At 42.9% G+C, this 16,501-nt stretch overlaps 2 protein-coding genes across 3 annotated transcripts; both read right to left on the reverse strand.

Moving 5' to 3' along the window:
• Window positions 1–4,516: 4,516 nt before the first annotated feature.
• On the reverse strand, window positions 4,517–13,031 carry LOC112152313 (potassium voltage-gated channel subfamily A member 1). Of its 2 annotated transcripts, XM_024281807.2 has the most exons (3): window positions 11,612–13,031; window positions 11,273–11,524; window positions 4,517–10,717 (listed from the first exon to the last, which is right to left on the reverse strand). In XM_024281807.2, exon 3 carries the CDS (start codon window positions 10,442–10,444, stop codon window positions 8,972–8,974), a length of 1,473 nt encoding a protein of 490 aa, XP_024137575.1. In that variant the 5' UTR covers window positions 10,445–10,717; window positions 11,273–11,524; window positions 11,612–13,031; the 3' UTR covers window positions 4,517–8,971. The 2 variants fall into 2 exon arrangements, with proteins under 2 accessions (XP_024137575.1, XP_024137574.1); XM_024281806.2 differs by having other exon boundaries at window positions 4,517–10,711; window positions 11,273–13,031.
• LOC112152679 (shaker-related potassium channel tsha2) lies at window positions 12,569–16,420 on the reverse strand. The gene is made up of 2 exons (XM_024282413.2): window positions 14,266–16,420; window positions 12,569–13,045 (listed from the first exon to the last, which is right to left on the reverse strand). The coding sequence occupies exon 1, from the start codon at window positions 15,719–15,721 to the stop codon at window positions 14,282–14,284; it is 1,440 nt and encodes a 479-aa protein (XP_024138181.1). The 5' UTR covers window positions 15,722–16,420; the 3' UTR covers window positions 12,569–13,045; window positions 14,266–14,281.
• Window positions 16,421–16,501: the final 81 nt, after the last annotated feature.

Here is a 16,501-nt window from a genome sequence, read left to right on the forward strand (position 1 = left end):
GACATTGGATAAGTAGACATCAAACAGTAGATTGCTTGAAAGGGAGGGAATGTTTTCGTTAAAATCATAGCAGCCTATCATATCACTATTTTTTCCCTCCAGTTCTGCCAGAGAGACTCCAAGGTGCTCCCAGGTGAGCTGAGACACAGTCTAGCATGTCCAGGGTCCTCCCCAGGGCCTCCTCCCTATGGGACGTACCCAGAATACCTCCACAGGGAGGCATCCAGGAGACATCTATCTGGAAGAGATACCTGAGCCACCTCAATTCTCAATATGAAGGAGCAATGGCTCAACTCGGAGCTTCTTCTCCTATCTCTAAAGGAGCACTCATTTCACTCAAATCAATCTTGATCCAAAGCTCATGACCAATAGGTGAAGGTAGGATCATAGATTGAGCCCAAGATTCTTAAACTCTTCCACTTGCAGCAGGAGCTCCCTAAAGCAAAGTAACTCTTTTAGGTAGATAACTACGGACTTCGACTCACAGGTTCAAATTCCCATTCCTGCTTCTTTACACTCAACTTCAATCCGACTCATTGAAAGTCCTGGTTCAATAAAGACAACAGAGCAATGTCATCTCCAGAAGGCAGAGATAAAATCCTGCTGTCCCCAAACCAGGTTCCATCTGGTCAAAGGCTGCGCCAAGAAATTCTCTCCAGTGTTAAAGGACATTCCTGCCAGATTTCAACATGCGCTCTGATCGGGCTTGACTTATTTTATGGCTTTATGGACCAAACGTCCATTTAGTAGAGACCATGTGACCTCTACTAAAGGGCCCTGGACTACATATTCCCAGAATACCCCTGGTGTCTTGGCACCAAGGAACTTTTAGCTACCTCTCAGACTTGAGTTTGGATAAAAGACACTTCCTCCTGTGTCCTCAGCCTCAGCTTATTCATTGTAGTGGAAATCCTTAATTTATTCCATATCTTAACAATTCCTCAACAGCTCACTACCAGGACTATAGACAAAGTTGTCGGGGAACAGATTACCCCTCCTGAGGCACTCAATAGTTTCTTTGAAATTCTTTGAGGCCATGTGACAGTCTCTCAATGTGGGCTTTTCAAACTTTTCTTATAGCTGAGTATTTGCCTCTTAAACTGCCCAATAAATAGCCACAGAAGTTCCACAAACCAACAGGGGTCAATGGGACTCCTTTTTCAACTGTCCCAACTGGCAGAAGAAAGTCACAGCTTCACAAAGCGGTTTTGACAATGGAGAAAGAAAACTCAATGTCTCAATGACTCAATGTCTTCAATCTCTCTGTACCTTATGGATGAGAGGAATGAAGCCCTTTCTTATAGTAAGCTCAGCTATATGTGCGCAACAGACTGTCAAAGCTTGATTGGGCTTGCCAAGTCTATCTGCTTCCTCCTCCCACGCCATGAAAATTCAGGGTTGAAAGCTCAGCTTCTTTCTTAAACTAACAGTCCAAAAGACTCAACTAAAGGTCAGAAGACATGAATACAAAGTTTAGCATCCTGGCAAGGGTGTCCTGATGCTACACCCTGGTACCTGGGGCATACTGATGAACTTGGTTGTATTTAAACATGGTGTTTGTTGAGGACAAACTGTGACTGGCACAGAAGTCTATTAATGAAGCACCACTTACATCAGGGAGGCTTTACTTTCCAATTGTGTCCTTCCAGTTATCATCATCCTTTCTGACTAAGGTGTTAAAGTCTTCCAATACAACAATTCAGTTCCCAGTTAAAGCTCTTTGTACTCTCCCTTCTATAGACTTCATACTCTCGTCTTTCCCGCTAGCTGAAACCACGAGAAATGTTGCAAACCTGGAGGCACAGGGACGCGACTATCTCATTCACTGGCATGAACCTTAACACATGCATGTGAAACACATGCAGTATAAGCAAACCCTCATAGCTTCTTAACAGGCAGCTTCAGAAGAGAAGAAATACCAACCATCTTGAGAAGTTGGGTTTCAGAGCCCAAATTGTGTAAGGAGGCAAAGGCTTCTGTCTCTGGCTGGTATTCCTCAGTCTCCAACACCAAATCAGTGAGGTGACATTCCATGTCTCTATGGGTAAGAGGTTGAGCAGTGGACCACTGATCGAGGGATCGTAGGCTCGCCCGCCTTGCCCACCTCGCCCGCCCATGTGTTGAAGTTTCCTTGGGTAAGACAGTGAATCCTGCATTGCTACGAGGGGTTGTAGGTTGGCACATGTAAGACAGTGGAGCTGTTCTCAGTGTGTGAATGGGACTGTAAAGTGCTTGATTAGAAAACCGGTGGATGAGTACACACCATTTGCCATGTTCCAAATTTCATTTTAATGGATTGGGTCATTGAGGCACCCACCTTTGACTGCACCAGCACCTTATAATCTCTATGGGAACTCACGCAGTATTTTCTGCCTGAGCCTTGCTGGGACCCGTGGGAAGAGGCCCGGCCACCGGGTGATTGGCCACATCCACCAATCCAGGGTTGGGACCATGGTAGGGTGACGTAGCAGACTGTGTTTCTTAATATTTACACAAGGAACATTTAGTTAAATTCGCATTTGTTTCTTTCTAACTATTTAACATTTAATCTATTAATGTATAGAGTTAAATATTGTGTTTAATTTTTCAACCTAACTGGGTTCCTGGTTTGTATGATGGTCCTGGACAGTAGAGTGAGGAAAAATAAAGAGTGGGAGACCAATACATGATGTGAGACAGAGAAGGAGAGAGAGTGAAGGCGGTTGGAGTGGGATCAGCGCCAACCTACCCCACCCTTACTGCTGCTCCCTGCAGAGTGAGGAGTGCTGCATTTCCTGAGGGCAGTGCAGAGAAAAGGGGGAAGAAGCTCTGTCCAGGTCACCGTAAACCACACAACCTCAGAGGGACAAAGACAAATGAGTTGCAAACGCTTGCTATTTTTGCTAGATAAAGCTAAATTGTTAAAGCTAAAATGATGTTAAGACTTGACTTTAATCGTTTGCATGTCACTCTAAATGCAAATACCCCTGCACATGAGCACAAACTCTCTTCTTTTGCGTCTTTTTCAACTTTTTTCTTTTGTGCCGCTTTGGTTTGTGTGTGCTGGACAACGGGTCTCCAAGGTCCCCACAAGTGCCTTCGGCTACATTAATCACAGAAGCGTTTCTATTCCCAAAAGCACTAACGGAGAGCTCAAAGGTTACAAATCAAGAACAAAAGTTTCCAGTTTTGTTCTTTATGCTCGTGATTTTCTTTTACATTTTTGCACTGCAGATGTTCAAAGTTGAGCCGTGTGTAATATTGCAGTTCCTCATTTTTTGCGAGCATTATAGATTAAATAAAAAAGTAGTGAACTTGACTCCAGTATGTATTCATTCTTCTGTTAACATCTCTTATCAAGATCATTTATAAAATGTTTTAGATATTGTGTTTTCATGTATTTTAGAAAAAATAATTGAAATGCATTGATTTGTTCTGAAAACAAAACACCTTTATATTACAATTAATTAATATATTTTAAATAATCGATAATAAAATGCTTTTTTGCTGAACGTTTTATACTTATACTTCTAAAATAACAGTTTTATATTGATAAATGATAGGTTTATTAAAATGAATTGACTTTTTTCTATTATTGCAGTGAACCAAATCATCTTATATTTTGTTTGCAGTTTTTAAGCCTTAACTTGCTTTAATATATTTTTGGAATGTGAATTTTGTCTTCTGTCTATAACTGTAAACAATCACCATAAGTTAAAGTTTGCCTAAAGAGAATACTTTTGTTTCAAGATAGATGCTACAGTGAAGTCTGGACACAAATTGAAAGTGAAATTTATGAATATACAATATATGAGATGGAAAAAACAATTTCCTCTAGCAGAAAAGAAATTACAGTACAAAAACATTTTTTTAGAAAGAAACCTATAAGTTGTTAAAAAAAAACATAGTTATTACTCTTACCAATAGGGATCATTTTTAAAAGAAAAAAATATATAGATCTTGAGATTAATCCTCACACTATTGTTGTTAAAGAGTAATACTGGTGATACTTTGCAATGACAAAAAAAAAATTTAAAGCTTTAGATAAATGATACATTCACCAACTTTTAGATCGATGATTTAAAAACTCCTAAAATTGAAGAAAAATGAAGCATTAGAAATAATGAGATAATAATCAAGTTCATCACAGGTGGCAGTGTGCTAAATATTGAAGGAAGATAATAAAAAAAAAAAAAAAACTCAACTAGAAGCATTTTTTGGCTTTCATTTAACCAAAATCGATGCACTGGAAATGAAACCTCCTCTATTCACATTTTGACTACATCTTTACTCAGCATTTAATAATCTCTGCAAAGGATCTGACCTTGAGAAAATATGATTTATTTACTAATTCAAATTTAAAAAAAACCCAAATGTTTCAGGTGCTCCAAATGTGCTGCGTCAATGCAGGAGAAGGAATAGAGGTGATGGGCCGTCATGGTAACCTCCTCACACATCATAGTGAACGGCTTTAGTAAAAGAGGAACTGCATGTCCTCTTGAGAAAAGAGTGGAATTTTGAAATGAGGACAACAGTCGATCCTTAAAAATTTATTGAAGGTAATGTCAGATGAAATCATAGGTGATATAGGAAAGAAACACAAGTAACCCTTGCATAGATCTTTGACCATGCCTTTTTCTCATCTGACAAACAGAACATGTTGCAGCAGAAATTCTTGATGAAACATAACATGACGACAATGGCTGCATTAGATGATGGGTTGTGCTAGCTTTGTGGATGAAAAGAAGAGCAGAGCAAGACTTCAACAGTCCTTCAGTGATTTACTCCAGAAGGTCCCAGCTTCCCGACCAGCTGGCAAATGTGCATTCGTAATAGAAAATACAAACTTCCTTGCCATCACACTTCTAACACAAACATGAACTTCTTAAGTGAGGGACACAACGTCCCAACATTCGGCAGGCAAGAAAGCGATCCAGCATCCACACTTCTTGCCCGATACCCGTTCAGGGGATTGATGGACGTGTTTCTCACAGTCGGGACTGAGATAACCGAGAGAGCATTTCAGTCCGAGAGTCTAAGAAACTAGCCCTTGTTGACGTTGCTCACATTCAGAGTCCAGACAGCACAACCTGATCAGCCGGTGAGCTCAAACACCCCGCGCCATCTCCACAATCCGGTCGGCCCCTATAAGGTGCTTTTAAGAAATCCGGCAGAGGGAACGTCTCGACTTCTGAACAGGGCCTCCGTGTGCACAAAAGCAAGGGTTCCTTCATTGAAATGGTGCTGCTGGATTACAGTCGATCAGAAGCTGGAAAGGCAAAGCTCATGCAGTCTTCCATCTCTCATGCAGATTATTTTTTTTCTTTTTGCAACCAGAAGGTAGATACATTACAGCAGAAGTGTCAGCTGGAAAAAAAGATTTGAACAGGTGTGAATCACATTTTGTCCATTTTTTTTGTTCAAAGAAAAACAAAAATGCAGGTTTTTTGATAGGCTGTTTCGTCCAGAGTATGGCGAGAGATGGTCGCACTGCAGGTTCATATTCATGGCTTGCTGGCGGAAGATGTATTTTTCCTATTTTATTATAAGGCATGTTATTAATAAATCAGTCATTTTACAGTTCTAGTACACAGAATAAAGAAAAAAGGACTCACATTGTTCTTTTTGTAAGTACAGTATGCAGAGATTACATTTCTTTAGTATTAAGATAGCATTTTTTTTGCTAAAGCTAATAAGATTTTCCGACTGTATTAATAGCTCCATGTTTTTACAGATATCGCATAGCGAGCAAAAAAAGGGAACAGGAAAACAAATTATTATCCTTAACTTTTTTAAATTTCTCCTACAGCAGTTATGGCTATGGGCTCTCTCTACAACCACTATAAAAACATCTTTATCAAATAAAACACCAGCTTTGTCATTTTACCCAGAGGGATTTCACAAAATCCCCAAAAAACCTTTCATTTGTAGCCCTGTTTTAGGTGTTTTATGTGCAACCAGGAAAGATTCGCTCTCTTTTACAAACAAAATGTGCATGTTTTCAGTCGGACAGGTGAATGCGTAGCACCATCTGTTAGGTGAGGTCGAATATGTGATTTTTTTTTTTCCACCTCACTTTGGACTGATACACACAGATGGAGCACAGCCTGACTTCTTACACATCTGTGCTCCAAAGCAACAGTTTCCAACATTTCTGGTTCTGGCATCAGGACACATCTGTCCTGACGGCAGAAAGGGGAAAAATAAAGTGGATTAACTGAGGCAGACTCCACAGCAAAACGGGAAATAGTCAAGATATTTTGATTGTTGTCGGTAAATACAACAGTCGTAGTTTTATTTAACAACTAAATGATGGCAAAATTATAATGTAAAAGCTGGAGTTGAGGGGTAAAAACTTCAACTTTCTCATTTAAAAAACGAAGCAGCTTTTTAATATTTTTTTGAGGATTTTTGTGCAGCTTTTAGCTCAATTAAAGTTGAGATTGTTAATTTCTTCCATTCAAATTTGTCTCCAAGAACGAACATTTCTCTGAAAATATCAGAGATGCATCATTGTTTTTGAAACTCCTTCACGTTTTGCTGTGAGAGTCATTTTTGGAAAGCTTCTCATGTTCAGGAAACAGGACAACAGAGAGGGTCCCTCCTGTTCTAGCACCACAAAAGACGGCCATTGCACCAACAGAAGCAGCTGAGACACTCGGAGGCCCCCCTGCACTGAAGCTCTTTTCAGATCCTGCAGGGTTTTTTGTCAGGAAAGCGCTAAAAAAGCGCGTACAGTACAACTATCGCTCGGATAAACTCACTCCAGTGCAGATTTATGTACAGTAGCAGAAGATTTTCAAGTAGTCATTACATTTTGTCCCAATCTATCAGCACTTCTCCTCCCATCTGCACATGAAAAAATGAGCAGGCACTGCAGAAAATCATAAAAAAAAATCTTGCAACCAAGAAAAGCATTTCAAGCATTTGAATGAATCCTTTGTGCAAAAATAAAAAGACGAGGTACAGTTTATTTGTACATGATAATGCCCAAAAAGTGCAATATATTGTATTTATTAGCTAAGTTAAGCTTCTCCTCTGGATTCTACACAAATATGTTAAAAGCATTCAGGTGTACACCCCTCTAAACTGGACATAGCACCGTTCTGAAGAACCTTTGACCTGCATCCGTCCGGGAAAAGTCATCTCTGCAAACTGTTTTCAAGTTACTGTCCTGATTGTGCGCAGCTTTAAGTGAGCAAAAGAGCAGGTTTGCAAATGAGCTACTTGTTTTACATATAAGTGCTTGTGTAAAGGCTATGCTTTGGGACTTTCACATTCAGAACTGCATGACTGCAATTAACACTTATGGTTCTATTTTGCATTATCGTATAGGAAGCCCTGCACTGAAGCTTGCAGCTCTGCAGCAAGTTTGCAATGATCTATAGCTGAGGTAGAGACCCGGAAAAGGATGGTGCAAATAAAAGGCATGGAGGAAAACGGTTTCGAGTTAAAATGGCAAACATGCAGAGTACAATACTTTTGATGTTTAAGTGCATGACATGAGAACTGGGTTGTGCATGGCAGCATGGATTTTTACCATCCATCCCATCGCTATTTGAGCGTAACCGGTCTGGCGTCAACTCTCTGAAACAAACCCGCTTCACTCCACTAAGTACTCTGAGGCACTTTCACTGGTCCTGTTGGTGGAAGGGATAAAGGCACTCGCAACTAATGTCACAAAAAGAATCTAAACTATGACGTTTCTCAGTGGATTTTAAACCAACGTGTACTAAACTGAGAGGTGGAGATGGAATAATGACTGAAAATATTCTACATTTTCTTGTTCAAAAAAGGTCCATGCACTGAACTATTGACTAATACTATAACTGATGCTTACCGTGGTTATATTGTGCATTTCTGAAATTACTTACTCAGCATTTTGCCTACTTTTAAATTAGAAACTCTGCATCCTCAAGGTGGCTTTGGATATATTTGATAACAATTCAGAAAGACTTTTGATTTCCTCAGTTTCCCTGATGTTAGGGCACTGCAGAGTGCTTGAATTGCAACAGGCTGTATACTCACATCATGCATTTAATATACCAGGATACAAAAGTACCTTAGCTGAAAGGCCATAATGCAGGTAACTTTTTTTTCATGCTATGATCTCATTTATGTAATGTTTCCCTTAAGATTTTACATTCATTTCCTATGCTTCTAAATGATTTTTCAAATTAAAACCTCGTCCAGTGCACTCAAAATGTAAACATATGAGCCAGGGGGAATGGAGGCAGACATCCAAAACAACATTTTTTTTGTTTTTTCTTCTTGTGTGACACATGACTTGTGCATGCCAATATCAAAATGGAAAGTCTCTAGATCATGCTCGTGTGAAGCTCGCTTTTTTTTTCTTTTTTTTGTCGTGGCGCTGCGTTGCATCTAAAGGGCATGGCGTTGAATCACTTGGTGATAACGCAGTAACAGCAGCTGCTGGGGAGCGACAGCAGTGCAGACGTCTGTGAAGCGAGCAGACCACCGTCGGTTTACATCCAAAGAAGAAGGATCAGTCTTTCCTCCTGTAAGGTGCTTTGCTGAGTGGTTTATGGGGGGGTGGGGAGAGAGGGGGGAAGGTGACGCATGGCGGGAGGTCGTCGGACTTCTTGGCGGTTACCACGTGGTCGCTGAGGCTTGCGCGTGTGTGCAGTCGTTTCTGGTGCGTTGTGCAACTTGCTGAAATGTTATCTGTACTCCATGCATAAGATTTTAATTATCACGCCTGTGTCTGATAAGACTAGATGCACTCTGTGTCCTCTTGGGAGCCGTGTATATTTGTTATGATCAATGCTTTCTTTTAGAAATGACTATATATTCGTAGGATCGGTAGAATTGGTTGATCTACATGGCATGTACTTCAGAAGCTGTTTTTTCTGCTTCCTTTCAAGTATAGCTGAGCATGGTTGGAGGCCTAGTGCTTTAGAGTGCTTTGGAGGGGTAAATCAAGCATTCCTAACTGATGGTCTACCTCATGGAAAAGTTTCTAGCCTCACATCTAAACATCTGTTAGCAGCTTGCTTTTATTTACACAGTTCTGAGTGGCTATAGTGCAATTTCCAGTTCTAAGGTTTGCCTCCCTAAAGTTGTCGATGCTATTGTTGATGTCTCCATCGATCTCCATGTACTCTGACTTGCTGACGACAGAGGAGCTACGGCGGCTGGAGTCGGTTTCGGAGGGGATGTTGGGAGTGCTAACGTTGAGCAGCTGTGCTTGCTCCTCCCCCTCGGTCTCCCTGTGGTAGAAGTAGTTGAAATTGGACACAATTACAGGCACTGGAAGTGCAATTGTCAACACTCCAGCAATGGCGCACAGAGATCCTACAATCTTGCCCCCTATAGTGACCGGTACCATATCCCCATAGCCCACAGTTGTCATGGATACAACAGCCCACCAGAAGGCATCCGGAATGCTGCCAAAGGACGCTCCGTCTTCCACCTCAGCAAAGTAGACGGCGCTGGAGAACAAGATGACTCCAATGAACAGGAAGAAGATCAGCAATCCCAGCTCTCGCATGCTGGCCTTAAGGGTCTGGCCCAGAATCTGAAGTCCTTTGGAGTGTCGAGACAGCTTGAAGATCCGAAACACCCTGACCAGACGGATAACCCTGAGGATGGCCAGAGATGTCGCTTGCTCCCCCACCGCCTCGTTGTTCGGGTCTTCAGCCAGCTCGGTTCCCAGTGTGATGAAATAAGGGATGATAGCCACAATGTCAATCATGTTCATCATGTTTTTGAAGAAGGCTGGTTTGCTCGGGCATGCCAGAAAGCGGACTATCAACTCAAACGAAAACCAAATAATGCAGAGAGTCTCGATGACGAAGAAGGGATCAGTGAAGATGTTTGGTTTGTAATAAAAAGTAGAGTTCCCCACCGTATGGAAACGAACCGAGGAGTCAACCTTCAGCTGTGGCAAAGTCTCCAAACAAAAAATGACTATAGATATCAGGATGACCATCACAGACACAATGGCAATCCCTCTGGCTGTGTTTGAGCTTTCGGGGTGCTCAAAGAGGAGCCAGATCTGTCGCTGGAACTCCTTCTCAGGTAAAGGCCGCTCCTCCTCTCGGATGAAACCCTCGTCCTCTCGGAACCTCTCCATCGCATCCACTCCCAGCTCGTAAAATTTGATCTCTTCTGAGAACATGTCCAGGGGTACATTCACTGGCCTCCGCAGACGCCCGCCTGACTGGTAGTAGTACAGGATGGCATCAAAGCTGGGGCGGTTTCTGTCGAAGAAGTACTCATTCCTCAGGGGGTCAAAGTACCGCATTCTCTTTTTGGGGTTACCCAACAATGTCTCTGGGAACTGGGAGAGAGTTTTTAGCTGAGTCTCAAACCGGAGGCCAGCAATGTTGATGACCACTCTCTCGCAGCACTCGTGGTCATTGTGATCTGGGGGGTAGGTGTCCTGAGGGTGGCCCGGGACGGCTGAGGTGTCATCCATGTTATCCCCCGCTACTACGGTCATTTTGGGGAAGAGGAGGAGCAGGTGATAAAGGAGGAGGAACGGGAAACGTGTCGGTTAGGCTGACTGGTCAGGCATTCAGGATGAGGAAAAAAAATGTTTTTTTCAACTCCTCAGCATCCCACACCCCTTAGACTGTTGGAGGCGTCCCCAGATGCGAGGGGGGCGGTTGGCTGCTCTGCCTCAGTGCGGCTCCACTGCGGCTCTCGCTGACTTGACCATTGCTGTTCTCCAGCGCTTCTGCAGCATTCGCTGCTGCTGCTGCCTCTGCTGCTTCTGTCACCCAAAGAGAGAGGGAGGGCAGGAGGGAAGGAGGGAGGGGAGGGAGGGAATAATGGAATCAAACAGCCAAGATATTTGCTGGCTCAGCATTTTTTCTGCACTTATTTATTTATATATTTACCATTCTCTGGCTACAATTGATGCACAAATCTGCTCATAAAAGTAAAAAAAAACTCCAGAAGAATTATTGCTGACATAAGGAATTAAGATTTATCTCATCCTAATCATTTTCCTGAGTCACTTTTTAAATTACAATGACATTTTCAATCATGATTCATCCAACTTTTATTGGAATGTGACTTTCATTTTATCAGAGAAACCACAGGGCACTGCGTCTCAGAGGAGGATAAGTGATTTGTAATGTGGCACTCTAATTAGCCATGACGCATAGGATTTCAATGGTGATGAATCAACTTTCTGCTGGCGTGATGCAGCGCGTGGGCCCTAAGCACGAGTTATTTACACATGGAGGACAGCAGCATCCTGCTGGGTTGGATCTCTAAAAGTAAAAGAACTTTAACAAATGCACGAGTCAGCAGTTTTTCTTACCGTAGCTTGGTCTTGAGACGTCTTCGCTCAAGTGGACTCATCCAATACCAGATGGAAACTTTGCGTAGCACCTGTCAAAAATCAGCCTCGGTGGAGTGATCACCTCGTGCAAAAATGCATTTTTTCAAAAAAAAGAAAAAAAAAATGGTGAAGCTGAGCGGTCCAGTGAGGAGAGTCTGTAGCAGAGAAGTGCTCCGAGGTACGCGGCGGGGAGAGCAGTTCCCAGTCTGTACCGCAGGAGAGAACCTTGCGCTGCAGTTCGGAGGGGGAGATACATTAGAGCGCAATAAGCGAGCCCTTGACATTTCCAGACATCACTGCATCAGCATAAATCTGCACCTTTTTTGGCCACAAGTCAGGAAGACGGACGGGATGTTTTAGCTGGAGAGGATGGAGGAAACGATTGCTATCAAAAAGGAGAAAAATCAGAAGAGGATGGACAGGTGTAGCAGCGACGACCAAAAAAAAAAAAAACACTCAACAATGTCAAGCCGGTTTTCAGTGCATTTTACGTGAAAGTGCAGTGGATGCGAGGGGAGGAGAGTGAGGGAGGGAGGGCAGAAGCAGCAGCAGCAGTAGCAGCAGGAGGAGGAGGAGGAGGATGGGGAGGAGGAGTTGGAGGGGTTTCGACGCAATGCAGACCGGCTCTACTAAAGGACGCCGTCAGAAGTTCTTCATGCACAACAAAAACAAGAGCGCTTGTGTGCCAGCACTGGCGCAACCAGCACTGCAAGGATGGAAAACTCCATCCAAAGCCGCTCTGTAGCACATTTATACAATCTGTAACTCAAGAGAATAAACTCAAGCAACACATCACTGTGATTTCAGCAGACATGGATGGATGTGCAGTAATTCAAGTTCAATCACATTGATATTTTTTTAAATCTAGAATCAATCAGATTTCTGTTCTTTTATAGTTTGAATGAAATAATTATAGTAGCGAAGCAAAAATGTGAAGGAATTCAAGAGGTTAACTTTCAGCACCACGGACAGCGAAGGTCACCCTCGATTCACCTTAGAAAGTCCCGATTCTGGAGAGACTGTCAAGTCATGATTATGCACTTCACGACCAATCAGAGGCCGAGATTTCTTATTGGCTGAGATCAATCTATACAGTCATGGCCAGCAGTGATGGACCGAGCTGACCTACCAAAAAAAAACTCCTTATACCAGATTTCTGCCCACAAGAAATGTTAACAAAATAAAAGACTTTTATTTATCTTATCAGTTGGATTTCTGACGAGACTTTCCATCCAATCACAGCACAGGAAAGGCACGAATAAATTGGTTATTTAATTTTTTTTTTTAGAATTTTCTTTGATTTGCCAGAGAAGAGGAAAGTGATAACAGCCTACAACTCAATAACCTTTGATTAGAAAAATAAATATTTATTTAACCAAAAATTCACATGAGTGCATGTCATGCATGTTAGCAACACATTCTCTGATTTTTGTGGCTGCAGGGCAATCTGAACAGTTAAGAAGGAACAAGTCAAGTTACATTCTGCATAAGACATTGAAAATTAAGATTTACAAAACTGTAATATATATATACATCAAGCATGTTTTATACAAATACATTTACAAAGCAAAAGAATGTTTGACGCTCAAAAAAGCAGCAGACAGAAGCTGGTGTCTGCCGTGAAGTCTCTGCAACTTTGTCAATGCGTGGAGGAGTAATCCGCAAGAAAATGATTTGGAGTTACTTTGGAGAAGAGGATGTCATGCGCCGTTTCTCTCTTGAGGGAGAACGGCACCTTTAATCCTTGTCTTCCTGCAAGTAAACAGAGAAAAAAAGTGTTAACAGGAAAAACAAACATCAATGGAGCTCCCCAGTCCGGACGCATGCAGGAGACAGAGGCTCCTGATTGGTGAATGTCCTGCTGTCTGCAGAGGTATCAATCATCCACAGAGCGGCGCTCAGAGATCACCACTTCTGTCAGATGGGATCACGCGGCCATGCAAACACACAGATTTGTTTCAATCTTATTTTCCGCATAAATATGATGAAGACGAGGGTTTCAGTTTCATAAAACATGGTGGTATTATTATTATTATTGTTATTTAGGGTAATCTCTGAGGTCATAGTCAAAGAATATTCGTGCTTTCAAAATAAAATCCTTGCGAATGGGGGTGCTTATTCTGTTTTAACGTACTTACATTTATGATTTTAAGCATTTTTTTTTATCTTAAATTAATGTGATGAGAACCAAAAGTTCCAGAAGTCAAGCAAATCTAAGCATTCCGAAGGATGGTCGAGCGAAAACACCTAATACATAATTTTAAGTGACGCATTCCCGCTGGTCCGCACAGGACAACGCTGCAGCCAAAGAGTTACAAGTGTTTTAGTGGAAGTAACACTCAATTCATCCTTAATATCTGCCATTTGGAGGCTTTAGTTTCTGTGCTTTGCTGGTGGAACTCTGGGCGCAGAACCTGCTTCCTTGTGCGTTTTTTTACGCACAGGTGCTATTTTGTTTTTTAAACGTGTAAGACTTTAAGGGAAGAAGTGTTGATCTCGAATGCAAAATTACTGTAATCTACAATTCCAAACTTTACTTTAGACATTTATAAAGTCATGATATCTGTGGTTTCTTGCGTGTTTTGGTCGTGCGTAAAGTTGCGTCTCTTTCCAGCGTGTGTACCTCTTTGATCTTTGTACCATCTAAAATTAGACATAAAACAAATCAATTTTCCCTTTTCCCCTTTAATTGCTACTTCACATTTTACGCATGCAACTCAGAGCCCCTGCCCTGTCATTTAACCCACCTGCTGTGAAATCCTGTAAAATGACACCTTAAACCCTTTAAACGCACAGACGTGACATGCACAATATGTCCATGCAATGCGCTATTTTTATGCGTTGCCATGATGTCATGTTGGTTCCAACAATAGCCCTCGTGTGTGAAACTGAGAGCTCACACATAATGCTGTGGAATACCATTTTTTTAAAGCAGCAGCTGGCAGTATAAGCACAACTTTCCACAAACTCACCCCAAATCATTTTTTGTTACACGTCCGTCAGTTTCCCCACATACACGTCTGACTGATTCGCGCTTGGATGCGTCAGGGTCTCCAGGTCGTCGCTTTCCTGGTAGGACTCCGTTTTGGAAAGCGACAAGTTACTCCGGGTGGAATCCCCTTCACCTGCGAAGGGCGGCTGCTCCACCAGCCCGCAGGTCACGTGCACGTGCTGCACATTTTCCTCCTCTTCATTCTCTCTGTGATAGAAATAATTGAAATTGGAAACGATCACTGGCACGGGCAGAGCTATGGTTAGAACTCCGGCGATTGCGCACAAAGATCCTACGAATTTGCCTCCAATGGTGGTGGGGCACATGTCCCCATATCCAACTGTAGTCATAGTCACCACAGCCCACCAGAACGCATCGGGTATGCTCGAGAACTCGGAGTTGGGGTCCTCCACCTCAGCAAAGTAAACAGAACTGGAGAAGAGAACGACCCCGATGATCAGGAAAAATATCAGAAGTCCCAGCTCCCTGAGGCTGGCGCGGAGCGTTTGGCCGAGGATCTGCAGACCCTTGGAGTGCCTGGACAGCTTGAAAATCCTGAAGACACGGACCAGACGGATGACCCTTAGTATGGCCAGAGAGGCAGCCTGCTGGCTGCTGCCCTGATGCTCTGCCAGATCCAAACCCAAGGTGATGAAATAAGGAGCTATGGCCACGACATCAATCAAGTTCATGATGTTTTTAAAAAATACGGGCTTACTGGGACACGACAGAAACCTCATCATGAACTCAAAGGAGAACCACACGATGCAGAGCGTCTCCACCATGAAGAAGGGGTCTGTGAACGGGCTGGGCTCTTTGCCGTGCGCGCTTCCATTGGCGTGGTTATCGGGCTCTGGGGGGACATCTTTAAACTCGGGTAAAGTCTCCAAGCAGAAAATAACAATGGATATTAAAATAACCATAACTGACACTATGGCAATCATCCGCGCAGGTCCGGAGCTCTCTGGATACTCGAAGAGGAGCCACACCTGACGCTGGAACTCGTTGGAGGGCAGCGGGCGTTCCTCCTCTCTGGGCAAGCCCTCATCGTCTTTGAAAAGTTCGATCACCTCCTCGTCCAGCTCGTAGAACTTTATCTCCTCCAGGAAAATATCCACAGGAACACTCACGGGCCTCCGGAGCCTCCCCCCGGACTGATAGTAGTAGAGGATGGCGTCAAAGCTTGGTCTGTTCCTGTCAAAGAAGTACTCGTTCCTCAGAGCGTCGTAGAAGCGAATCCTTTTACGCGGATCGCCCAGGAGTGTGGTCGGGAAGCGGGACAGCGTCTTCAGCTGCGTCTCGAAGCGCAGGCCGGAGATGTTGATGACCAGCCTCTCGCTGCACTCTTGGTCCGCTGGTTCCAAGTCTGCAGCATCTTGGAGCAGAGGAGTGACGGCCACAGTCTCTTCGTGATCGTGCTCGGACACCACAGTCATCTTTTTTACCCCTCCAAGGGTAAATCCGTGCGCCCAGGCGGCTGTTTACCCCCCGCAGATCAAGCTCTACTTTGTTTTCCGTCACTCACTTTCATTTACATCCAAGAACAGATCCGCTGATGATGATTTCTGCTTCTTTTTTGTCAAATTAGTGAACTGTCAACTCACTTTGAATAGTGCACACACATCTCCACTTGCATAAGCTGTACTAGTGGCTCCAGGAGGCTATCATATTCACACCGTTTTAAACTCCAAAGCCCTCCCCATGTTAGAAGACCAGATGACACTTGTTGCTGCTGCTGCCTGTCCCTCTCATATTCACTCACCTCATAGTTCTGTGCAGTATTAACAACTGATAAGATCCCCCTTAAGTGTGCTTATTTCTAACATTCCATTTTTATATGCTCCAAGATTCAGTCGATTTTTAAAGATGCCAACCTCGAAAAACGGATTCCATAGACCTGCAGGTCCTTCATTCATAAAATCAGAAAGTTATTCTTGTCACAAGAAATCCTCCACAGTCACAAATGCCTCAATTTTGTCAAATTTTGGTTTTAAAGCAGCCAAAAGCTTACACAAAATGATTTTCTCTTTTTTAAAACCTCTCTGCAACTACACAATGCATCTTTATAAACCAAACACTTCATGAAACCAGAACCTAAAGCCCACCCATCTGAGTCACCATAGAGGACGCTGCCTTTGAGAAGCTGCAAGCATACATTGAAAACATGTGCAGCACTTTGAGCACAGAAAATGTCACCAATAGTCTTTTCTTTACAA

This window comes from Oryzias melastigma, linkage group LG6 (genome assembly GCF_002922805.2).
Source record: "Oryzias melastigma strain HK-1 linkage group LG6, ASM292280v2, whole genome shotgun sequence".
Lineage (NCBI taxonomy): Eukaryota > Metazoa > Chordata > Actinopteri > Beloniformes > Adrianichthyidae > Oryzias > Oryzias melastigma.